This window comes from Oreochromis aureus, linkage group 3 (genome assembly GCF_013358895.1).
Source record: "Oreochromis aureus strain Israel breed Guangdong linkage group 3, ZZ_aureus, whole genome shotgun sequence".
NCBI classification, from domain to species: Eukaryota; Metazoa; Chordata; class Actinopteri; order Cichliformes; family Cichlidae; genus Oreochromis; species Oreochromis aureus.
Window position 1 is genome coordinate 77089904 of NC_052944.1, and position 26916 is coordinate 77116819.

The window sequence follows — 26916 nt, forward strand, 5'->3', positions numbered from 1 at the left end:
ACTCAAAATTAAACGCAGCATCGTCTGCTTTCCTCTTTCTGGCACAAAGTGGGCGATAAGCAAACAAGCGAGACGCGACTTGCGTCAGTAATACCGATCAGCGGATCATTGATCAGTTTCATGACTGAAGTAGCAGCAGCAGAGTAAGGCGGAGAGAATGAGAGAAGAAGAGGCAGCTGCAGCGTAAAGACAGAATAACTCCAGCTCTGTGTCTTCTTCCATTCTAGCTGACGTACGGCACAAACTATGTTCCTTTTCAGTTCAATACAAAACACATAATATTTTAACAGAATATGGTAAGATTTCATTTTTTACAGGATGGTTGGCAACTCTACTAACTAACCTTACGAATAAAAGAATGTTCATTATCAGTAACATCATAGCATCCACCCAGCTGTATAGAAACTCTGTCATGCTAGCTAGTATGCAGTACAAGTTATTGTAAGTGACTGTAAAAAGTCAGCACAACATAAATAAACTACACCTAAACTTGGTTTATATCTGAACCAGATAGACTGCAGGTCATACCTTCTTCTTACAACCGTGGCTCAGGGCTTGGGAAGCATATCTGCAACCGGAAGCTCGCCGGTTCGATCTCTGGGCTCTCTGTCCTGGTCGTTGTGTGCTTGGGCAAGACACTTCACCTACCGCCTACTGGTGTTGGCTAGAGGGGCCGATGGCGCGATATGGCAGCCTCGCTTCTGTCAGTCTGCCCCAGGGCAGCTGTGGCTACAACTGCAGCTTGCATGTGAGAGTGAATGAATAGTGGCATTGTAAAGTGCTTTTGGTGACTTAAAAAGCGCTATATAAAATCCAATCCATTATTATTACCTGAAGTTCAGTTCACCTGACAGTCGGACCGGGGCAACCGCCTCGGGTCTCTCCTACTCCTGACTACCTCTTCGTCATCCACCGGGTCCTCAGGAGGATGCAACCCATGAATTTGGACACGACCAAGTTTACCCGAAACCTTGGCTGATTGTGACCTACACCCATAATTTTCATAACTTGGCTCATGTGATTAGGTAGAGGATCATTAGGAGGTCAATTGTTCCTCTTGGGGGGGGGGACTCTCTCCACCATTTGAGCCTAGAACTGAAGAAGCTTCTCAGATGACAGGTTAAACATCTTCAAGCAACGTAAAGCTGGGCTTACTCTGTGCGATTTATGGCCCATTTTGAGCCCATTTTTCAGTCGTGCAACCGTTTTGGTGATGGGCCCGATTTTGGCCTTCATCGTGCGTCGTGCATCGTGTAGTATACGTGGGGTAACAAGAAGCGATTAACACCTCACGACCAGCTCCTGATCATCAATCGCTTGGTGAGGAGGATCTCAAACCTGTCAATTTCAAACCCTAGGATTTCAAACCTGTTTTAATTAGGATTTCAAACTGTTAGGATTTCAAACCTGTTTGAAATCCTCACGACCGTCGAGAGGGTGTCACTGCAGCTGCTCACATTGCGCACGCGCAAACACATAAACGTAGGTGAAAAAGACGGAGCAGCACAGCACTGCAGCGTGTGACCTGGAGACAAGCAATGGAGGCACTTGTAGAACTTTGGAAAGCTCATCCGAGCCTTTTCCATGTGACCTCACAACATCATCACGACCACAACAACTGTGAAAATAGTTGGATTTACATTGCTACTCAATCACAGCTGCCTGATCAATGTTTTTCATTGGCAATTTAGCGAAGTTGATGGTGGTGGTGTGCATGTCTGTTTGAGTGACGTGATCGCAAACACGCCCCCCTATACTTTTTACGTTGCCTGGCTGCTCCAGTGTTTTTGCTGGTTTACCGCAACTGACAACTCCTTTAATTAAGATAAATACAACCATGTCACTGTTATAAAAAAAGACACACAGCTTATCATCTTATAGCTCTAAAATCACTGTTGTTAATTCGTTTGCTAGATTAGCCACTAGCATAGCTAGCTAGTTAGCAATGCTGTACACCTGTTACTCTGTCTGTGTTATTGAAGGATTCAGCACTTCTTATGTTTGTTATCCATTTTTAGACAGCGATGAGATCATCTGCACACTCTACAGAGGCCCAGTTACTGTTAATATCAAAAATATAATGCTGTCCTTTGAGATTTTAACATAAGACTGAGTGTAATGGATCTAAAACTGTTTAAATCTTCAGAGCCCTCTACATCCTGGTAACATGGAGACTTTAAAAACAGCAGCAGAACGTTTCAGTAGTGTAGTCTAATTTGTTCTTTTCATTTAATAATAATCCATATTATATCAACAGCTACATTCACTCTGGAGAAGAGAAATTAGTGAGGGAGACCATCAGGACCAAGCTGGGTTTCATGGGTCCAGAGGTTTGGAGAAACTTCTTTCCTTTCTTTCATCACAGCTGTCCTGTGCCAGAAGTTCTGTTGACCCACTGTGAGAGGCTTCATTTAAGAAACACCAGGAACACTGAAGCTCATTGCATTGATCAAGCAGGACTCATGATCTTCACCAGCAGCTCCCTCACAGGGAAATCTTCAGCACTCCTCTGTAGGCCCGCCCCAGGAGATAGATAAACCCAGCATTTCATCAACACTGTGATGGAGACCTTTGGTTTGTGTAATGTTATAAATACTCAGATAATCCCCAGAGGCTCCAGACTTTTACATAAAGATATTATATTCAGTCCTGTAGAAAGTTATATATTTAAAAATATATGATCCACTCTGGTTACTCTGGTATGAATAACTCTGAATCACTTTATGGTAAATAACACACTAGCTGCAAAAAACTGTGAAAGAATTCCAGATGACAACTTTGTAGTTCAACATACAAGTGATGACCTTTGACCTTCATCAGTTTTTATTTAATTGTGTTACAGAAGATCTCATATGGTCTTCATGCAGCTGAGTACATCAAGTGTTTAAAACTGAAACTGTGCAGGTCTGAGACCAGCAGCTTTGTGAAACACCAAACTGAGGTCCTGTTAATGCTGATATATAGTGACACAGTTACATGAGTGATTAATCCTTTTGTTTTTTTGTCTTTAACTTTATGAATAAAGCTGCAGGTTTCACTACAGCACATGTGGTACTTTAACCTTTGCACTGTTTTCATCAGTTCATTTTGCAGTTAACATGTGAACATGTTGGATGATCTGTCTGCTGTCACTGGGTGGTGCTGAGGTCTGAATCTGAGGGCAGCTCCTGTAATCACAAAGAGAACAGAACCATCAAACTCAGATATAAATTTTATCCCTCAAAATTGAAATAAAGCTGATTCTTCTGTCCTCACACACTCAGGATCTGAAGTTCTTCTCTTACATTTTTTTCAGTATTACAGTACACTACAGTACTTTATTCCATAGTTCCTGATTAATGAGGAGTTACTGAACACAAGCTTTTAAAAAGGATGTTACTGTCTTTACAGATGTGGCAAGAGACTGAAAACACGCTGTTGTTTGCATATATTTGATATTCAGCTCTGCACAGGAGCTGAGGCAGGGTGCAGCCTGTTGCTTTTACAGTATAATACTTGTAGCAGCCGGGGCGTTTCTCTTGATTTCTTTAGTAAATTCATTCACCTTCACAGATTAGCTAAACAAACCCTGACAGCTGAGTGCTCATTTTAGCTAGCTAGGTTTCAGGAGCTAGCTAAGGACGGTAGTTACGGATTAGCTTACAAACACAAAACTTACCGAAAAAGTGTAGTGGGGCCTCGGGTCCTTCTGTCAGGTAGTCCAGTTTGTCGAAGAACACCTCAGGCTGTCAGGGTAAAACACTCGGTCGTGTTTTCGTAACGTAAATGCTGGCCCTCCTCTCAGAGCCTATGCTCTATCTGCTATTCCCTGACAGAGAAACGCTAGTTTCTCCGTGAATGCAGCTGTCAGTCAAAGCTGTTATGATGACGTTTCATCCCAATTTAACATCACCGCGGTAAGAATTAGAATCAAACTTATGGGAAAGGAGACCCCTTGGACATCAATCAGCGTGATGATAACTATTGATAACAAAAGAAAGAATCTTTGGAAAAAAATTATCTAAGGAGAATAAATTTATTTTAGTCTGACCCCAGTCCCATCCGCTAACATGGAGGAGGCGGGGTTTATGACCTATACTGCAGTCAGACACCAGGGGGCGATGGAGACGTTTTGGCTTCATTTTTGGGGAGCTGTCGCGTCGTCCCTGTTTTCTACAGTCAATGGCCCTTTCTCAATTCTCAAGTACGCGAGTACATACTCGCGTTCTCGGCGAGTATGTACTGGCCGAGAACGCACGGGAGTACGGACTCGCGATTTGTACAATTGGAACACCAGCGTACTTGATGATGTCACAGGTCCGGAGTTTTTACTGCCGTCCCCTCTTAATTTAACTGTGAGTAATATGTTATGAAGCTTAACTTTAATCACAGCCAAACCGGTAAAATTTAGAAGTGATCTAAGTGACTTATATCATTTTTAACCTCAGTAGTGAAATCTCTATTAATAAAAATAGTGTACATGTACATACGTCTACATACCTTAATAAAAACAAGCAGGTGAGATGTTAGAACGCTTTTATTTTTATTTTAGTGGACACTCAATACGATAGACAGCTGCTGGGGTTTCTTTAACCTGAGTAGCGAAAAGACCGCGGGGGGGAGCGGGGGCTGAAAACGATGTGCCGGGAGTCCGCTGTTCTCACCGGCTCTAATAATCCTCGACCTCGCTGTCTGCTATGGAGCTGGCGGGTCACAGTCGTCTCCGAAAACGTCGGAGCGCGTTTGGAAATATATGATATATTGATAAATCAAGCAGATATTTGAAGTTTACACAGCTACATTCTCGCTTGAAAATAACTTAAAAGTTTATTTTGTGACCCAGAAAGAGTAATATTTAAAAGTTTTTAGCCCCTCTCGTCCGCCATTGCCGCGTTTGAGTTTTGGACGAAATGCATTCTGGGATATTTAGCTGTACCAAGTCCACATAAGTCACCACCGATGCATGCTCGATAAAACGGGCGGAGCGAGAACACATCCGGGACTTTTTCGTGTTCTCGGCTTGATGCGTACTTCGAATTGGAACAGTACTTGGTCTCCAACTGATGACGTATCACAAGAACGCAAGTACGCACAAGTACGCATATTGAGAAAGGCCCAATGGCTGTTTATTAATTTTTTTCAGGGTATGCATACTTGAAGTACGCACACTATGCGTACTACGTACAGTGCATACTACAAGTACGGGAAGTGCGGAAGTGAGAGGCTTGTGAAATGGGACGGTCTAGCCTTCGTTGCACTGTTCAAGTTGCCTAGCAACCATGATACTAACCGCGAGAAACGTTTCATACAGCTTTGTGTGACAGAAATGAAAGAGAAAAAATGTTTTGTTGGTCATTCGTTTTTGTCATGACATCACGTTGATTAGTTGAGACCACAGGACTGTAAAACATAATAGCTGGGCTTCATTTCTGTACTGAACAGTCATTTCAGGATTAGTTAGTAAACAATTAGCTAATGTTGTGCATTAGACTAAAGTCATCTCATTGTGGTAATGTTAATATAATATGGACAATATTATATGTATTGTCATATATCTATATATATATATATATATATATATATATATATATATATATATATATCTAGATAGATAGATAGATAGATATGAGCTTGAACTCTGGGTCAAGGATGCAAGTAGCAGTTATTTATATCTCCTATCACCTTAAATCTTCACTCAAAGACAAGTATTTCTGACAGTGTATATACAGATGTATTATATATAAGAGACAAACATTGTTCTTTTAATATGTTGGCATTACTAAATTTGGCTCAATGCTTACATATATGTGTAAAAAGAAAATGTACAAGCTGTGATAACTGTGTCTGATAGAATGAAGAGTAGACTGATATATGAAATATTCCTTTATTGGGTGAGAAAATCAGACCATGTCATAACTGCTTTAAGTCATAAAGAATAGATATCAGAGCCTTAAACAGGCTGACTTCTGCTAAATGGGTCAAACTGGGCAGAAAGTATACAAACACATAACATCCTTATAGAATATGATGTAACACTATAGATCAACTTACCTGAGAATATATAAAGCATATAAACAATTACAGCAACATGACGCAACAAACACAGCAGTACTACTAATCCAAAATACTTAAAGCTTCACAGAACTGAAACAAACATTTATTTTTAGCTCGATTCTGCTGCTGATACATACTTCAGGTTTCTGAATATTAAACTTGTTGCTGCATTTCATAGTGTGTAACTTGAAGGCCCTGAGTACTTTCTCCCACACTGAAAACACTGGAATGATAACATTATTTGAACATTACCTAATAAGACTGATTCAGGACAGACAGTTAGTTATGTTAAATTTTCCTAGCAGTCCTTCACAAACAGGGAACAGTCTGTCTATTCTCTCCATCTGTCAGCTGCTGCTGGCTCTTCCTCCTCCTCTTCCTCACACACTGCTGAGTTTGTTCTGGTGGATCATCAGGGGTGCAAAGCCTCACAGATGATTTGCAGCAGTGGGTCCCTCAGTCTGTCCTCACTCTGGACACTTGCAGTCGTCACACATGGAAATCAAATGTGTGATAAGCTGCAGGATTCAAACACAAGTGTAACTTATAAATACATGTTCATACATTTATTCCACAATCAGAGAGAAAGAAACAGAGAGAGAGTGCAGGACAGACAGACAGGTGACAGTCTCAGGTATATATAAACTGGGACACAGCCAATGGTATGCCCAGCCTAAAGAACGCGAGACGCTCTTCTTTCCAAGCTCCTTAGAACGCCCCACGCGTAGCTGAATCACGTGACCGCGCAGCAACAAATCACAGCAGACCCGGATAACGAGGGCCGAGCGTATAATGCACCTTTCAGTTGTTTGCCAACCGCCAATACAAATGTCAGAAGAAGAAGAAGAAGAAGGGCCGAGCGTGTGCGTGCAGGAGATGAGGCGAGCAGAGAGAAGTGCTTTTCTATGAAACGAGTAAATTAGTAAACTTAGAGGAATATATCTGCCTCGATCTGCACACCTTGCTGAGATCAGCGTGAACCACGTGGGTACCTGCTCCGTTTCCTGTGTTTGGAAAGAGTTCCAGCTTCATCACGGAGTTCTTGGGCTCATCTAAAGGTAAGCACCGAGCTTTTTTAATGTGGGTTCATTTTACGTTGAGAATAGTAGATTGTTTAGTATACATTAGAGTTTGACAGACTGTAGAATTTGTGATTGCTTGCAACATTATGAAATGGCGGTTGCTAGGGGATAGAAATGCATATAGAAAAATAGTCCAGATTAATTGGCGTTTGTCGAAGAGATGTGGCTTTTCAGGAGCCGCTACATAGAAAACGACAAAATAAACACCAAGTATTCATTCTGTGAAATTTGCGAGGTTACCGCAAACACTCCGACACTCTTGTTGCTCTTGAAATGCTCTTTAAAATGTCGCGAGTTTACCTTGTGAGAATCTCATGCGCGACGCCATCGCGAAAATCTCAAACAATTAACACTACTCCGATGCTGCTCACAGGACAGCAAGAGTAAACGATCGAGAGAATCGTCTCGTCGTTATCGTCCCCCTCGTACGTTTTATGACTCTGATTTCGGCGTTTTCGCTGCACAACTGACGCGTGCAGTTTACTTTGTGTGTTCTCAAATGGAGTCGAGTCTATTGATGCGTCGTTCACGAACGAAACGGCGTTCTGCCAAACCATCCTACTTTGTCAAAACGTCCTACCTTAAGTAGTTTATGCACATTTCTGCTGTCACAGAGACTAATTCCAGCACCAATGTAAGTAGGTATGACGGATTGCTACTTAACGTTGCCCATCAGAGTATACCTGTAGCTCATATGCATACAGCCAGGATAGTTTGCCACTTCATTTTACCCGTTAAAGTATGCTTGTAGGCAAGGGCGTAGATTTGGTTTTGGCATTGGTGGGGACGGGTGTTTCAACCACCGAACCCCGCCCTATTTCTCCTTTTTTTTTTCCTTTTCGTCTTTGCTTCTTGATAAAAAAGGAGAAATATACTTGCCTACATATGCTATTCTACATGCTATTAAACCATTTAAAATTACAATTCATAGTTTTATATGTGAATTATATAATGTTAAATTACTATTAAACAAATGACTGACTAACTATTTTAGACTTTAGTTTACTTCAGCCATATTCCACATAAATCAGGTATCATACAAAAATAAAAATAGCTTCAAATACAGTCAAGACAATAAAAGAATATAACTTTAAGGACTTAAATGTGGGATGGAGCGATTTCGCAGGTCTTTCCTCCCCACTGCTGTCAGACTCCACAACAAAGACTTTTGCAGCTGATCAAACACACACACGTGCAATAAGACGTTGTAAGTTGTATTTTTACTCAGGTGTATATAACATTTGTATTCTATTTTTATCCTAATGTATATTTTATTCTATTCTGTACAGTTGTGTACAGTATATTATTCTTATTGTATTCTAATTTTCGCTATATAACTTTGCACTGTCCCCTTTCTGCTGTGACAAAACGAAAGGTAATCTTATCTTAACACGATTACTTCAGTTATAGTACACCAACTTCTCTTATACATTAGCACTAAGGGAACACTAAATGAACTGGTGGTTTTTGTCCATAAAACTCATCTAAGATGACCACAAAATCATTATTCTGTGCTTGATGTGCCTCACCTTTTGCCCTGGCTTTTCCCCTCTGACTGCACTAGGACATATTGCCTCTTGACAAAATAACACATTGATTCGTGCCATATAAAAAGTGAGACAATTCCGATTCTTTGTCAAATCTACACTAATCAATCAATTTACATCAGCAGCCTAACAATTGTAGTGCAAACTGCACTACAAGGTGGAATATTTGCAAAATCATGACTACCTCATGATATTTTGTCTCAAAAATTAACCCTATGAATATGTCAGTGCCACTAGGATGAAATTATTGTGTCACCAACATTTTAACGTATAATTTTAACAGCCTCTTTAAACTAATATCCTGGCTTGCTCGAGGCTGCCGTTTTTTCTGACAGTTTCAATCAAAATTAGACATGTTGCTCTGAGACTGGGAGAACTAATAGTGCTGCTTGTTGTGCAGTTAGTGTCCAAAAGCGGTAATTCATGGTTGCATACAATTAAAGACTGATGTGGGCCAAAGCATAGCATAGCTTGTAACGTTATTATGACGGACACATTTCATGAGTGAACTTGGCTTTAAGTGACTTACAGCTTTCTTTCTTTGAAAAATACTTTCTTATATGCACGTTCTTCCTCTGCTACCGTCCTCCTCTCCTTGCAGCACAGGCTTGCCGCTGCTGAAACTAAACAGAGCTCCCTGAAAGGCTCAGCCAATCACATTGACATTTGTCACATAAGGTCGGACTCCAGTAGAGAACGTAATTTAACTCTTTCTGCACCGCTGGGTGAATGAGACGCTGACAGATCTTTTTTTTTTTTCTTTCTATCTGTTTTTTTTTTTTTTTTTTTTACAAGAAGCGATCAAATTATTGGTGGGGACAATTCAATAATCGCTGGATATTGGTGGGGACGTGTCCCCTCCGTCCATGCCAAATCGACGCCCCTGCTTGTAGGTAACATTCACAAAGGTAGCATGGTTTGGCGCTTAATTCTACGTTCACACTGTAGGCGAAAGCGCATCAAATCTATGTGTATGTATGTATACATATATACAATTTTTGTCTCTTATGTATAATACATCGATATATACGCTGTCGAAGATACTTGTCTTTGAGTGAAGATTTAAGGTGATAGGAAAAAGGCTCGCAAAATCGCCAGCCAGACATCCCGGGGCTAGCGATTTTTCCTGCCCGTCGGGCTATCATAATATATATATATAGATATAGATATAGATATAGAGATATAGATATAGAGATATAGAGATATCTAGATATCTATATAGATATCTATATAGATATCTATATAGATATCTATATATCTATATAGATATCTATATAGATATCTATGTATATATGTATATATGTGTGTGTATGTGTATATACACACACACATATACATACACACATACTTATGCACTTTTGTGTCCCTGCTGCGTGACAGAAGGAGAATAGTCTCGTGGAACAGCAGAGGAAGAATTTTAGCCATTTGGACTCAGCTCAGCCAGTATAGTGGAAACAATGCCTTCAACACAAAAGGTGAGAAAAATATTAGAGTTACACTTTTATTGAAACTGTGTGCACAGCCGGTTGGTTTGCTGTTACACTCTACATTCACAACCAAAAACCACAGAGTTTAAAAGAAAATACAAAGATCAGATTTTATGACCACACACTGAAACAACAATATCATCAGTTGAACTCAAATGTTTTATGAAGCAAAAGATTTTCTCTTCTTATCAATATGTCTTCACTGCAGGACCAACATGGAGCAAGAAGTCAGCTCTCTCAGGAGGCCGACAAACCTCACAGAAGAAAGGGAGAGAAAACATACAGTTGTGATGAGTGTGGGAAGGATTTTACCCGGACTGGACACTTAAAAAGACACCAACTCATCCACAGTGGACTAAAAGCATACAGCTGTGATGAGTGTGGCAAGTCTTTTACCCAGTCAGGAGACTTAAAAAAACATCAACTCATCCACACTGGACTTAAACCTTACAAATGTGAGTTATGTGGAAATTCTTTTACCCGAGCTGGAGGCTTAAAAAGACACCAACTCATCCACAGTGGACTTAAACCTTACAGCTGTGAGTTATGTGGAAATTCTTTTACCCAAGCTGGAGACTTAAAAACGCACCAACTCATCCACAGCGGATTTAAAGCATACAACTGTGACTTGTGTGGAAAGTCTTTTAAAAAGGCTCAAAACTTAAAAACACACCAACTCATTCACAGTGGAGTTAAAGCACACAGCTGTGACTTGTGTGGAAAGTCTTTTACCCTGGCTGGAGGCTTAAAAGCACACAAACTCATCCACAGTGGATTTAAAGCATACAACTGTGACTTGTGTGGAAAGTCTTTTACAGTGGCTCAAAACTTAAAAACACACCAACTCATCCACAGTGGAGTTAAACCGTACAGCTGCAACTTATGTGGAAAGTCTTTTAAAAAGGCTCAAACCTTAAAAACACATCAACTCATCCACAGTGGCGTAAAAGCACACAGCTGTGAGTTGTGTGGTAAAGCTTTTGCTCAAAGTAGAAACTTACAGAGGCATCTAGTTACCCACTCTGGAATTAAGGCGTACAGCTGCGACTTCTGTGGAAAAGTTTTCAGTGACAAACACTACCGAAATATTCACCTACGGATTCACACTGGAAATGATGTTTACTGCTGTGATCAGTGTGGGAAAATGTTTACCACAGATGCACAGTTAAAACGACACATGTTTAGCCACACTGCCGGGAGACCTTATAAATGTGACCTGTGTGAGAAGACTTATAAAGCTCCACATTACCTGAAAAAGCACCAACAGGAAAACCACCACACCAGAAAGTAACTCTACAAGTGCAGTTACTGTGAGGTACGCATTTATTTTTATCTTGTAATTGTAACCTGATTGTTTGGAACAAGTGTGATCAGTAAACTTTTGGAGTTATATTGAATAAACTCTTTGGAAAAATGAAGAGTCATTTTCGCCCAGTAAGTTATAATGTGAACATTAAAACGTAATTGGACATTGGCAGATATTTCAGGTGATGTCCAGGATAAAAATGTTGAAGGAATTCCCTGACTTAAACGGTCTTTGTTTAGAAGCAGAGCAACACAGATGGATCCTGTTCTCAACCCTGTCGTCACTGTGGTGGTGGGAAAGAGTTTCTCTGTGACCTTTGTGGAAAAACCGCCAATCATCAACAGGACCTAAAACCACATCAACGTAGACACACTGGAGACCAAATGAACTACTGCAAAGAATGTGGGAGAGGCTTCCACACACCAAGTACATTAAAAATATATGAACTCTTCCACAGTGGGGTGAAAAAGCACATCTGTGACTAGTGTGGGTCATCCTTCACCTCTGCACATGAGCTTAAAGATAAAGCATAAGGGAATCCATACAGGAGAGACACAATGCAAGTGCAGACACTGTGTCTCAGTGTTACTGGATTATCCATAGCCGACACAGACCCTCCACTTCTCCGTCGCGGGGTCTGGCTAAGTCTTGATTACTGTACGGTTTTTACTAAGCTAACTACCTTTAATTTAGCAAATTCCCACCATAAGGGTGTGTTTTAACTGATGAAACTGTGTCGTACTCAGGCTCGGACATCTGATTGCTGCCTTTTATAAGCTTTATTGCACAAGCATAAGCTAACACCGGTGTTCTGACAAAACGTCCTACCTTGTCACAATATCCTACCGTAGCGTAAATTTATGGTCTTGTCTATCAATCCGTGCTGTCTTATCAGAATATGCTACTTTACGTGGTTAATGGCTCCATCGTACATATCTATACATATCTATAGCTAGGACGTTCAGATGGCCAAGTCACACTTAAAAACTTGGATTTATTTCGCTAGGACGTTCAGAACATGCTTCCAGCTTGGATTTATTTAGGTAGGATCTTTAGGTGGCCAAATCACACTATCAAAACGTGCCTCCAGCACACAATCATCTAATGTTGACAAAGAATACAAAGAGACATGGAGGGGAAAAGACAGCTGTTTTTATTTGAAGTTATGTGTTTTCCTTACATTTTTTGCATTTATATTCTTGGTTGCTCTCTTTATATTTTGCACATGCAAAATGTGCCCATCTTTAGCAAGATTCACACAGCACCTGGAAAGGAAAAATAAATGGCTCATATTATGTTTGGTGAATACTATTAGTCAACATGATTAGCAAGTAATGATACTAAGACTTATGTGTTTCTTTTGTTTTGTTTTGCCATTTCAATCATGCTGCGGTCAGCGTCAGCATCTAACATAGAGCAAACAATGCCGTAGTCCTCACTGTTCCCTGAAACACATTCATGGTTAGGTTTTAATCAAACATTATTTATTGATTAATAAAGAAAAATAATAGTACATTTTCTCCACAATTACTTCATGGCAAATTAGTCCCTTGAATTTTTTTTTTTTAACTAGACTTTAAGAAGGGTCTTATCTGAAAATGTTTGAAAAGCACTATTTAAATTGGAAGTACACACTCTAACGTGATAAGGACTGTACTGGACTTACCTCGATGTTCAAGTAGGGTGCAAGCTATCTGCATTTGCTCCACCACAACTGCTTCTGTAGTGGTCAACACCTCACCTCACTGACCTCTCCAAATAATAGAGGGTCTGGTATCCTCTGGACTTTGCTGGCATTGAGGGTTAGCAGGAGGATGGCAGGGGGGCATCTTCAGGTCTGTGCTGCTGTTCACTGTCTGACTGTGAGTTGGGTATTTTTCATTGTCACTGACATTTACATGGTGGCTTCTTCTGTACGGCTTGATATGGTCAATGCTGTAGTGATTTTTTAAAGTTGCTCCTTCCGTGTTTTTTAATCTCACACATTTGCCAGTGATGTCTTGAATGGTCTAGGGTCCTGAAAAATCTGGATCAAACCTTCCTCCCTTCCTTCCACGTTTCCTCATGTTCAAGAGAAGAACTTCATCTTGAAAGCTGTACACAAGATTTCTGTACTTCTTCTGGACTTGTCTGGCATAGGCTTCCTTTTGTAAGTCTTGGGACTTTGCCATATTTTCCTCGACAGTTTTTTTTTTTTTTTTTTTAACTTGCTTTTGTGTGTCTCTTGTAGAAGATACAAAGTCACCGTAACTCGACTCCTCAGGGAGAATGATGGATGACACATTTTAAATTACAATTAAAATCATAAAGACAAATAATGCATGTGAAACATGAACTGAAAATTCTAACTATAATAACTCATGTTTAAAAGTAAATATACTATTATAAAGCTTGGAGCACAGAAAGCCACAAAGACAGACTCATATCATCTTTTTGTAAGGTCACTTCTTCCTCTTGATACACTTCCATAGGTGAACACATTATCAACATTTATTATTTTACATAAAGATTAGTGATGGGTAGATGAGGCCTCGTGAAGCGTTTCAGCACATTCCCCAAACTGTATCAGCACTGTGTCGACACAGTTTTGCTGTTTTGCTCCATACTGACACCTGCTGGACCTTAAATATCATTGCAGGCAACTTACTTGAGACTCACAACATTTCACAACAATTCAATGACCTAGTCATACTTATACACTGTACGGTATTGTACTTTCTATGGAATCATTTTATATGTTTTATATTGCAAGTATTGTAGACATCACCAGTGTGTGAATGGGTGGATGACTGGATGTGTAAAGCGCTTTGGGGTCCTTAGGGACTAGTAAAGTGCTATACAAGTACAGGCCATTTACGTCTTTAAAATATAGTGTAAATGACATTAAGTGAAAATTGAAATGAAAATTGTGAATGTAATATTACCCATTTGACTCAGAGTTTATTATAAATTTCCATTCAGAAAAATAAGTTTATCCAATCTTTTTGCATTCAGTATACACCTTTACACCTTTTCCCCAGCTTTGGAAAACTCACAGGCACAGATGAAGCTTGGGTACACAAAAGCTGTAAAGTCAGGTGGAAAAGGTTCTGATAAGATGTCTTCCTATTCTCCCAGTACGTTAAAGGATCCTCTGATCTTGGAATGTTTCTCTCTGACACTCTCCACAATACTAAGGGGTTGGCAGTCCTTTATAGTAAAATTCAGGACTGCCTGGTCCAGAACAGTTGTCCTAGATGCTTGATTTGAAAAATAAAACGCATACTAACAAAAAATAATAATGATAAAGCTGTTCAGTGTCAGTATAGGCCGACCTGTGTTCATTCTCAGTGTGTTTGTCTCCTCATTTTCATGTTTGGCTCTGTAATGCCTCTGTAACACTGAGGATTTGCTTTTGTTTGTAAGAAAGCTCCGCAGAACAGATGCAACATTTATCCTGCATAAAATGAAATAAATAATTTACACTTCCCTTACAGCGTGTGCTCCTCCGCTGACCTTAGCCTCTCCATTGAGTCTGTTGCACCCATGTGTGGCGGGATCACTCTGTCACGATCTGTGTAGCAGACCGTGGGGTGGGGAGGTAAGAGGATCCAAAGCAGGACTCTTTCAAAGAATATGTTGTTTTTTAATGAATTAATTTTGATCCACGTCTTCTGCAGCTGTTTTCTTGATGATTTGAAGATTGTATTGTTAAATCCTTTAATGATAATGTTAAAGCATTAGTTATATTTGATGAACTCTGTGTAAAGTTCGTCTTATTAAACAGTTTGGTGTCTCAGAATAAGTAGTATGAGCCATGATTTCAGATTCAAATTAATTCAACTAGTATAGGTGGAGGTTTATCAGAGGAGGAGACTTGGCTGTTCTCCACTGACGCTGACTTACTGCAGTTCAATAAAAACTCTGAAATGTTTTTTAAGGACAAAAATGTCATAAAATGTTTGATTTTCCTCAAAAACGTGCTGTGGGCAAGAAGTTTTCAGAGAGATGTTCCTGCATTGCAACAGCAGTTTGCAGATGTGTTCTCCCCCTGCTCGTCTGTACGTCTCTCATGGAGCACCACTTTGAAATACAACCTGGCGTCAAAGTGCGTTCATGGCCCTACAGGTTGCCTGAGAAGAAGAGACAAATTGTTCAAAGGGAATTGGCTGAAATGCTGAAAATGCTCCTTGAAACATTCTCAATCATCCAGGAAAGTAAATCTCCAAAAGTTGAATCTGTTCATCTGGACGTAGTGTTTTGTGGGAGAAACGTTTCGTCACTCATCCAAGTGACTTCTTCAGTCTCTGGAGACGAAACGTTTCTCCCACAAAACGCTACGTCCAGAGGAACAGCTTGAACTTTTGGAGCTGAAAATGCTGTTATCTCAGGAGGTAATGAGGATTTGTTTCTCAGTGTTTGGTCTCCTATGCTTATCTGTTTGCCAGATGATTTGTCCTAGCTGTTGAGAGGGGCCGGTTGTCTTTAAGGTGCTTTCAGATAACTAACAAGTGAGTGTGTGGTTTCATTCGGTTCTGTCATGATTGTCACAAAGTGAACAAGGTCTCAAGGTTTGATGCTTATCCCATGCCCCGCGTTGACCTGGACTGGTTAAATGGTAAATGGCCTGTATTTATATAGCGCTTTACTGGTCCGTAAGGACCCCAAAGCGCTTTACATACACAGTCATCCACCCATTCACACACTGGTGATGGTAAGCTACATTGTAGCCACAGTCACCCTGGGGCGCACTGACAGAGGCGAGGCTGCCAGACACTGGCGCCACCGGGCCCTCTGACTACCACCAGTAGGCAACGGGTGAAGTGTCTTGCCCAAGGACACAACGACCGAGACTGTCCAAGCCGGGGCTCGAACCGGCAACCTTCCAATTACAAGGCGAACTCCCAACTCTTGAGCCATGATTGCCCAGGTCATGGTTAAGCACTTTGGTTTTTATCATGCTGGATTTAACCAACGCCTACTGGCAGATTCCCTTGTCTGCTTATTCCAAAAACCAAACCGTCCTTGGTAAATGGTAAATGGCCTGTATTTGTATAGCGCTTTTACTAGTCCCTAAGGACTAACCCTTCATACCATTTTTACATAAAGTAAAAGTGAAAAGTAGTCGTCAAAAAAGTTACTCAAGAATAAAAAAGTACTTGGCGAAAAGACTACTCAAGTAGCGAGTAACTGTTTAAAATGTCCGATTCTTTTATAAATAAATGCTATCAGACAAACAAAAATAAATAAATATACAAATTGTATTATTTTCAAAAGGAATATATGTAAAAACATCAACAAAATAAGGCACAGCAATTCTAATTTCCATATTTCGGTTTTTCACAACATAAAACTTTTTTCACCAATACCTACAGTAAATAATATGAATATATAAATGTTGCAAACAATTTCCAGTGACAAGATATGCTGTAAACTTTATATTCATTTTTGCTCCAAATGGCATAGCAGCCTCAGAGAAAACATTAGAACGAGGCATCTTCAACATATGTACATACAAGGCAGCTCAGTTTACCATAAGTTGTACATGTGTGCATCTATTTTTGCATATTTAGCAAAAATATGCTATTTCTTCACTCAGTGAAGTGATGGTTAAGCTTCAGCAGCAGTTTGCTCTCGAGGTTCTTTCTGTGAAGCTGTAACTGTTTTGCAGTGAACAGGAGTCCTGCATGACTAAGAGGTCCTTCACAAGCTCCAAATGCAGAAAGAGCTGTATTGACTTTGATCGACAGCTTCTTGATGTGAGGAAAGACATGCAATAGAGCCACACATCCTGTGAATGGACATGAAAGGTACCTCTCCAGCTCCCCTGCTTCTGGCTTTCCTGACCCCATGGATCCATCATCTTTGTCGAATAGGCTGCTGTTTGTGCTGGCCTCATCCAGCTCTGTGTCTAAGTGATGTCTGATGAAGTGGAAACCTGTGGAAAGATGTAAGGTTTTCAAAAGAATTAGGTCTGGTCATTATAGTGCTGTATACACTGCGAAGCTGCAGCCTCGTCTTCCCTTCTAGAAGAATGCATGCTTAAATAAAGATGAATAAAGGTTTTGTGAAATAACTACTGAGTTCTGGTGCCGTCTCTGGATGCCTTGAGGAATAAGAGAACCAGGGTGAAACTGATTTCGCAACAAGGTCCATATATCAAACGATCACTGTGGCATTATTGAGAGTTGAAAAACTGTTTAAAGTCTTTCATCTTTAATAAAATGATCAGTGTTCTGCTCTACCAGGTGTAACAATTGAGTTTAACATCCAGGCATCCATGAAAACGGAATTTATGACATTTAACGGAGTTAAAAGCAATGAAAAATGTCAAAAGAAAATCCATGGGCAGTTACAATAACAGAGGTTCTGACTCATTTTATAGCTCTGGGGCCTGTTCTTCGTACCTCACTTACTACATCCAAGATCAAATGACACATCCAAGATCAAATCATCGCGCTAACCGTGAGCTCGCTAATCCGGTTCTCCGAACGCACCTGTTGTTGACGATTAGTACAGCTGGATGAAGTAATCTGAGATCACTGGGTGGCTTAAAAGGGGCTACGCATCGATAGTAGAAACATTGATCGGCAACCCTGTGATTGGTCGGCGAAGATGTGGAAGGAGCGCACTCAGTGTATTACGGCAGCAGAGCAAGAACTCTTGATTTTGGGATATCAGGAGTTTCAGAGTTTAATTAAAACGCAGGAGAACACTGCAAAGGCTGCAAAAGCAAGGAGAGGGGGCTGGCAGAAAGTTGCTGACAAATTACACTCGTAAGTGATCCATGATATTACATTATATCATGTGATATTATATTATACCACATTATATTATATTACACCATATCCTCTTCCACATTAGAGCCACAACAGGACCCACTAGAACATGGGAACAAGTAAAAGTGAAATATAGGAATATTCTACAGAATGGTAATATTTATCACTTATATTGCTTTTAGTCTATGACAAGAGACCCTGGAATAATCTGTTTGTTCATAACAGCAACCCAGAAAAGGGCAGAGCACATAAAGACAGGTGGTGGTCCTGCACCCCCTCGTCACACCCCTTTACGTACTGTGCCATTTATTGACATTGTGGGTTTTTTTGTGTAGTTTGACATAACACTCCATCACTTTTACCTGTTCCCATGCAAGGGGTGACTGAAGCATGCACAGTAAGTTGGGAGATATATATATATCGAGAGAGAGAGAGAGAGAGAAAAGTAAATAATACCCTCACGGGAGAATCGATATCTCTCTATGAGCACACTGTCGCGCTGAGCTAAAGGATCCCGTCTATCCCGCAATCTACGCTGAATTCTGTAAACCCTCCTTATCAATCTTGCACCTTCCGCAATGGGTTGCTCGCGTACAAACGGACAGGACATGGCTGCAACAGACTTCCCAACTCCACCTTCGCTTTTGTAGCGTGGTCTCTGATCTTGATTGCACGTAGTAATTTACTATTACTACTCTAAAATATGAATTACATCTGGAATGATCAAATACATGTAATAGAATGATTAATAATACATTTCCCTTTTTTTCTGAAATGACTTGTATGTATCTGTATGAAATCAATAAAGCATCAAATACTGCATTATCTTTAGTTACATTGATAATATTTATTTATGGTAAAACAGTGGCGAAATATCGCTGTTCCTTTCGTATAAATGCAGCGGACATACCTGAGTGGCCGCGATCTAATCCTGTTTACATAAAGTAAACCTGCTCCCGAGCAGGTTTACGCTTACGGCTCTGTTGCTATGACAGCAAGTCCCAGATGAGCTTCGGAGAACCGAACGATCCAAGATCACGCGAAATCGTCAACATTCAAATCCGGCTAACTTACTTAGCGAGGTACGAAGAACAGGCCCCAGGATGACCAGCCAATGCCGGTCTTGGAAAACAGGATTGAACCGTCTTCTCAGCATACTCGAGCTGTGATATGAAATTCCCAACCGCTGTCAGTCCTCGGTTTAATGGCACAGTGGACTGATGAGGAGTTTGTTCGTCAATGCCAAATATTTTCGTTATTTTGTTTGTTTGTTTACAATATGGACACTGCAATAATTTAAACGTTTATTTTATTCTCAAACCTAATTTGTGTTTATTTTATTCCAAACAAAAGTGTTTATTTATTATTCTGAAAGCTGGAGACAGTGCCAATAGTTCAGTGATATTTTGTTAAATTACGATGTGGACACTCCGCAATAATTTAACAGAAGTGCTTATGATATGATATACCTTTATTAGTCCCACATGGTAAAATTTCATGTTATTGCAATGGCAGCGCCATCTTACCCATCCAACCATACATACATTACACAAACATTACGGGGGAAGACAGGTCAGAGGGGTATAACATGGAAAAGCACAAAATGAAGAAAGATAAGGAGAAAAAAAAATAACTCCCCCGAGACTGAGCTCCAACAGGGAGATCAGTTTGAGAACAGAAAAAAAACACCTCTGCAGAAAAAAAAAAACACCTTTTTCACTTGAAAATTTTTTGTGGTCATTTTTATTAACATTTTATTTTTTATTGGCAGAGAATAAAATAAAACCTCTCTTCCAATGTAATTGCATTTGTGTGTGTGTGTGTGTTTGTTTGTGGTAGAAGTATCGTTTTTTGTACTCTGTATCGGCAAGTACTCAGATCCAAGTATCGGTATTGTATTGGTTTGAAAAAATTGGTATCGTTGCATCCCTAATCTAAATACAATAAAGCATGTCCTGACTGGGGGGTTTTGGAAAGAAATTAAAACGTACAGCTCTGCTATGACTTCCAACATAAATAAAGGCAAAAAACTAAACAGCAGTGACGTTTGTAGTGTTACTGAAGTTTGGCTAGCTGGTATATCAGGGCTCTAGGCTAACTTTTTGCCATGGGTGCACTAGAGTGCACCTAACTTTAAACAGTTAGCACTCCATACAGACAATATTCATTTCTAAATTATTAACTAACAGTCTTGTGCTTAAAGTGCTTTGTCAATATTGTAGACAATGTTAAACTTAATTATCATCTCGGCCTCCTCGACCTGTTTGCTGTTGCATGCTGCTGAAAGGCAGTGGGGAGAGGGGGCACTTGGGCAGTGCATTTATTGCAGCATATAATTTTCTAGATACACTGTGCTTTTTCAGCATTCAAAGATTGATGGCACCGTGTCAGAGCACTGGCTATGAACTTAACAAAAAAGTTATCAATAGTTCTTTTCATCTTTTCTTATTACCCATAGCTACATCCACTTCTGTCAGGACTAGGCTACTCACTAGGGCTGGGTATCATCACTGATTTCTATAATGACTATTTCTATAAAAACGTCTATGTGCCGTCGGGTGAGAAAGCCGAGAAAGAAAAAGCTGATTCTGATGCGTCGGGTCCGCTCTGTGTTTACGTCTTTGTGTGGAGTCCATGTACCTGCTCTCATTTACTGTTTACTGGTTGTAGAAATAGTTTTGTGAGCTTTAATCTGAGAATCTGACGTTTCTGGCAAAACACATTTATATAAGTCGATTCAGGATTTAATGAATCGATAACGCTTTATACAAGCTTCTCACCTCCCTCTTCCAACTGCACTTTCAACTTGACCACGGCCAGTCAGAGAGGTCCCGCCCCTGACTATCTCTGATTGGCTTAGTCCACAATAGGTGGTCTGATGTTGACCATACAGAGAGTTGCAGAGATTTTTTTTTTTGTTACCCGAACAGTTGGTCGGACTGGTGCGACCAAATATTTTTTTTAGTCGCACCATTGAAAAATATGGTCGCATTTGTCGGCAATTTGGAGGACTCTTTGAATTTGGAAAGCCTTCGTTACATCGCTGTGATGTCATTACCTCCAAATTTGGCATTTGAAGCATCCTTCTCCTGAATTTGGACAAACCATGTGTGGGGTTTGTGCTGATTCAGTTTCAGGGAAAACAAGAATAAAAAAAATGATCTTCAAGCCTTGCATCACAAGTTCATAAGGTTTTGAAGCTCATCAGATACCAACTAACGTCAGCTCTGTTTTCATGTTTAACTACTGAGTGAGTCTCCCTGGAAGGGAGTTTAATAAACTCGGCTGTCTGCTCCTTGCTATGTAAAATATAACAGGACACTGGCGTAAATTCTCGACCGTCTCACACATCTGTTTAATCAGTTTTCTGTTTGACGTTTAGTCAGCTGTATAAAAACCAAGGAGGAACCCACTCGGGGGATTAATAAAGTTTTATCTAATCTAATCACTTTAATCTCAGCCAAACCGATTTACTCATGAACAAACAAAACACTGAAAAAGCCCAACAATAACATTTTTAGGTTGTCTCAGGTACTTATATACTACGTTTAACCCGAGTAGCGGGTTAAACGTAGTGATCTGAAAATGATGTGCCGGGAGTTGTGCCGTTCTCAGCGGCTTCAGTGACCCTCGAGCTCCCGGCTCGCTATCGAGCTGGTGGGTAGCAGGCGTCTCCGAAAACGTCGAAGCACTTTTCCAAATATGCGATATCTTTCTCACCTGAAAATATGTTAAAAGTTTATTTTGTGACCCAGAAAAATTAATAAGAGTAATTTTAAAATGTAGTACCGGCCGCCATTGCCGGAAACTAGAGTTTGGCTGGGCCGCGCTATGAATTCTGGGATATGGTGGGCCAAGAAGGATACACCCGACCCATCCTCAAATTTGGGGAAAAGGAGGACGCATTTGTCGGCTGCATTCGGAGCAGTCTACGAATTTGGACAACATAGACGTAATCGGTCTACAAATGCGGCCGCAGGAGGATGCAGCCCATGAATTTGGACACGACCACAGCACGCACCGTACGTAGTATGCGTAGTGCGCGTACTTCAAGTGTCCGGTCTAATAATTGGGACACAGCCTTTATAGAAAGCAGCTGGGAGGTTGGAGGGAGTGGTCTTTGTTTTACAGAGCAGAGTGACGTCATCTCCCTCCATCACAGGGAGGACAGGACTCTGCAGGACCACTGATCCACCTCAACACAGAGACAAACTACATCACTTCATCCATTTACACACAGCTTCATCAACACTAACTCCACACACTCAGCTTACCAGTGACTGTCAGGTTAACCATGTTAGCGATGGTACTCTGATTGAACTCACACCAGTAAACTCCACTATGTGGATAGACAGGAAGAACCAGCTGAAGTCGTTGGTTTTCCCCACCCATTGCTACACTTCCAACACTCGGAATCCACCTTTCTCCGAAACCAGTCAGAGTGATCAGTAGAGTATCCGCCCCACACACCCACACCTGGAAAAAATTTTAATTACTTTGAATTCCTTTTATAACTTGCGGTCTAGTCAGGTTTTTATTCATGGCATTCTCAAACAATCGCACCATCATTCAGACATCTGTGAGAAATGTCTGCTGTAGCTTCTGCGTCTCTCTGCTGGACTTTGCTGTGTGTCTGCCTCCTGCTCGTCTCTGCAGGTGAGATTAAACTCGTTTTAAAACATGAATTAAACTAGCTCTGTTTCTGGAGTGTTTTAAATCACTCTATATTATGGCAGTGAAACATATATGAAATGCTGTTTTGTTTCTCTACAGTTTTTGCTCTTATATTTACACACACAATTAAAAAACAGTATTTCTATAATGTATATATCTTATATTTAATGTTTTTTTTGTATTAGTTCAAAGTAAACATGGTTCTGATGGAGGTTTCTTCCTGGTAAAGGGGAGCTTTTCCTCCCCCCTGTCAGTAGGTCTTGCTCTATCTTCATGGCAAAGAAAACTGGAAGTATAATTTCACAGTCCATCAACTCTAGCAGAGCTCAGTGGTCTCTGTCTCACTGGCTTCTGTTACAGTTACTTTAAACCAGGGTCCCAGTCCATGAGGGCTGGTGTCCCTGCAGGTTTTAGATGTGTGCTTGATCCATCACAGCTGATGTAAATGGCTAAATGACCTCCTCCACATGTCTTGAAGTTCTCCAGAGGCCTGGTAATGAACTAATCATGTGATTCAGGTGTGTTGACCCAGGGTGAGATCTAAAACCTGCAGGGACACCGGCCCTCGTGGACTGGGATTGGGGACCCTGGTTTAAACTCTCTGCTCTGTGTTGTTTCCTCTTTCAGACCATAAAACCATCACAGCTGAATCTGAAAAGAACGTCACTCTACCATGTCGAGCTCCAAACAACAACAACATAACAGTATTAGAGTGGAGCAGAGCTGACCTGGAAGATGAAAATGTCCTTTTGTACCACAATTGATCTTGATGAGCAGCATCCATCTTTTAAGAACCGGGTGGATCTGCAGGACAGACAGATGAAGGATGGAGACGTGTCTTTGATTCTGAAGGATGTGACGATTAATGATGCTGCAACATACATGTGTCGTGTCATTACAAAAGAAACCCACCGCAGAAAGAGAGCTAATGTGGGTGTCAGCTTCATTCACCTGAGAGTTGATCCAGGTGAGTGAGTAGAGTTGAGTGTGTGTGTGATCAGAGGTGAAGCTGCTTCTTGGTTGTTGATGTTTGTTTGCTGTATGGATGAGCTGGTGGATGTCAGAGGTAGACAGATGTTTCTCCAGCTGTTGTCTTTCTGGCTGGTAGTCTAGAGTTGTAGAGCAGCATTGTTTGGGTAAGGTTAGAGCAGAAACAAAGACATTTATGAATCAGTCTCTTCTTCTCTTGCTCTCTAACTCGTCTGTAAACATGTGTGGGGAAACTCAATGTTAAAGGCTACAGCTGGAGGGGTGAAGCTGGTGGTTGTGAGTCTGTGAAAGTGAATCCTTACGGTGCCATAGCTCATGAAAACGTACTTAGTGCAGACACAAAACGTCCATCAGCTTCAAAGTGTGTCAGAAAAATGTCCACATGATGACTGATGGATGAGAGAGGTCCCATTTTTGTTGTTGTGCACAAATCATTGAACAACACAAACACTTAGAGCTCCTTTCAGTGCTGCCTGTTTTGTTACTGCACACATTTCTGATGGTCCTACAGTCCAACGTAGCAAACATCTCCCTGAAGCCTCTTCCTTAGAGACCAAAGGTTGGATCAGAGCAGCTGAAAGGACACATCTATGAATGCAGTCAGAGACTTTCTCACAGCCAGTCACAATTCATCTGATCACATTTAGACTCAGATTTAAACTCAGATTTAGACTCAGATTATTTGTTTGTGACTAAAACTACAGACCCAGAGATTTTATATAAATGAAAATCAACAGTAAAACTAACACAGTACTGCTGAGCTTGACTTTTTGTCTGTGCGGGTGAGATTTAAGTGTTAGAAACCAAACAGAGAATTTGTGTCTGAGCATCAGTGTAGTTTACATACAACGTTTTTCTCATTGAATTAGTTTGTCTGTTTAAATGAAGGATTCTTTGACCTTTAACCTCTTTGCTCTGTGTTGTTTCCTCTTTCAGTGAGGAGAAACATCACAGCTGAGTCTGGACAGAACATCACTCTTACATGTCGAGCTCCAAACAACAATGACATCATCATAGCTGTAAAGTGGAGCAGAGCTGACCTGATAGATAGATATGTGTTTTTGTACTGGGATGGATACTTTCTTAGAGCCAACCAGCATCCATCTTTTAAGAACCGGGTGGATCTGCAGAACAGATGGATGGAGGATGGAAACACATCTTTGATTCTGAAGAATGTGACGATTAATGACGCTGGAACCTACGAGTGCCGTGTCCAGAGAGAGGGAGACAGTATGAAGTTCATCAGCATCATCTATCTAAGTGTTGCTGATCCTCCAGGTGAGTGAGTAGAGTTGAGTGTGTGTGTGTGTGTGTGATCAGAGGTGAAGCTGCTTCCTGGTTGTTGATATTTGTTTCTAAAGATGTTGTTGATGAGACTTTGTAGAAAGCAGCTGGTCTGAGTGATGTGATCAGAGTGCAGTAGATAATGTCTGACAGCAGTTTGAAGAGGAAATGGATTCTGTTCTGTTCTTCACTCATCACCTACCTGACAGCTGACACCTCACACCTGTTTCTCACCTGCAGGTCGGACAGGAGGAACTGTTGCATTGACGTTTTTTGGTTTGCTTCTTGTTGCTGCTGCTGTTGGGTCTGTGATCTACAAAAAGAAAGAAAATACAAAAAAAAATAAATAAAGTTGATGAATAAAACTATCCTGAACATCCAGCAGACGACTGGATAGTGTATAATTAGAATGAACCAACAACATAAACATTTTCTGAGGATTACAGATGATCAATAATCTTGTCCAGGATCCTGAGTCTGAATAGTGTTTGGCTCAGTTTGGGTTATTTAGCATCTATGAAGCACATTTCAAATTAAAATTAAGTAGATCTAATTTCTTGTTGGTCTAAAATATTTATTTCATGTTGTTGTATGTTTGTGTAAAAGCCTTTTCTTTAGTTGAAAATGTTTAAAAATGTTTATAGGATTATATAAATATAAAGATTGATGTGGTTGAAGACTCAGATATTTCTCCCCATCTGATGCTAAACTGTAAAGCTTACAAACCACTTTTATTTAACTTTCTGCAAATCATGAAGGGGAGAGTGGGGTGAGTTGTGCCAGTTTTTACTTACATTGACTTTAAAGTGAGGCCATGACAGTAATGCTTCCAACAAAAATACATATGTTTCATGATGTTGTGCACCCCTGGGAACAATCACTGTAGATCTGAAATATGTTTTTTAAGAAATATAGCTTTCTGGAAAAAACCCAAAATGTGGTGTGGGGTAAGTTGTGGTGTTGATTATAAAAGTAAAACAGTTTTGATCTCAGAAACTGTAATGCTATACAAATTTTATACAAAATGACTTTTCAAAGGTTCATATAAAGTTATTTTATAACTTCAAAGGACAATTTTATAGTAGCTAAATCTGCCACATGAGCACATCAAAAGTCAATTTTCTTAAACAAGGCCTAGTGCCACATGAACACATGTTCAGAACAAAATAAAATGCAAATGAAGATGAAATTAACTGCATTTCCCTTCACAGATCTGGTCTACTCCCTAACATCAAATTGTCCATGTTACCCACTGCTCATTGAGCAGTGAGCATCCCTTTCACTTTTTCTTAATAAATGCACACTTAAGCCAACCTGCTTTTGCCTGTGATATCCTTTTATAACCTCATTCCTATCCAACTATCTATTTCTTCTCCATGTATTGTTTTAATGTGATCCTGAATATGTTCCTCTTCCTCACCAACCAGCGAATGGACTTCGCCATCTCCACCTCGTTCATTTCTGAACTGTGTATAGATTTACAGTGTAACTTACAAAAGCACTAAAAATTTTGTGAAATGTTTTCAAACGTGTCTATAACTGCTCAGACAAAACAATAAAAAAATACAAATTTTACTTTGAAAGATAAAAAAATAGTTTTACACTTAACCCTAGAACCTGGTGTCCACATATATCTACATCACATTTTGGGTTGTCTAGACCAAAATACTACATTTTGATCTACAAGGGCCTGATATCCACTTTCGAGGACATTATACTGCCACTCTTCTATTGAAATTTTAAACAAATATCCTC

At 40.3% G+C, this 26916-nt stretch overlaps 1 protein-coding gene across 3 annotated transcripts; it reads left to right on the forward strand.

Annotated features, from left to right (window-relative positions):
* The first annotated feature begins 6810 nt into the window (after positions 1–6810).
* LOC120438244 (matrix remodeling-associated protein 8-like) lies at positions 6811–25543 on the forward strand. 3 transcript variants are annotated; one of them, XM_039608688.1, is made up of 4 exons: positions 6811–7091; positions 23515–23854; positions 24814–25155; positions 25402–25543. In XM_039608688.1, the coding sequence occupies exons 2-4, from the start codon at positions 23623–23625 to the stop codon at positions 25509–25511; spliced, it is 684 nt and encodes a 227-aa protein (XP_039464622.1). In that variant the 5' UTR covers positions 6811–7091; positions 23515–23622; the 3' UTR covers positions 25512–25543. The 3 variants fall into 3 exon arrangements, 2 of the variants coding, with proteins under 2 accessions (XP_039464622.1, XP_039464621.1); XM_039608687.1 differs by lacking the exon at positions 6811–7091 and adding an exon at positions 22739–22869; XR_005611736.1 differs by lacking the exons at positions 23515–23854; positions 24814–25155; positions 25402–25543 and adding exons at positions 10043–10137; positions 10358–10418.
* The last annotated feature ends 1373 nt before the right edge of the window (positions 25544–26916 follow it).

What these genes read in the sequence shown, in the direction of transcription:
- LOC120438244 (XM_039608688.1), top strand. Translation starts at nt 23,623, where the DNA reads ATGAAAATGTCCTTTTGTACCACAATTGATCTTGATGAGCAGCATCCA. An exon ending in TCACCTGAGAGTTGATCCAG is followed by an intron (nt 23,855 to 24,813) that starts GTGAGTGAGTAG and finishes TTCCTCTTTCAG; the next exon opens with TGAGGAGAAACATCACAGCT. An exon ending in AAGTGTTGCTGATCCTCCAG is followed by an intron (nt 25,156 to 25,401) that starts GTGAGTGAGTAG and finishes TCTCACCTGCAG; the next exon opens with GTCGGACAGGAGGAACTGTT.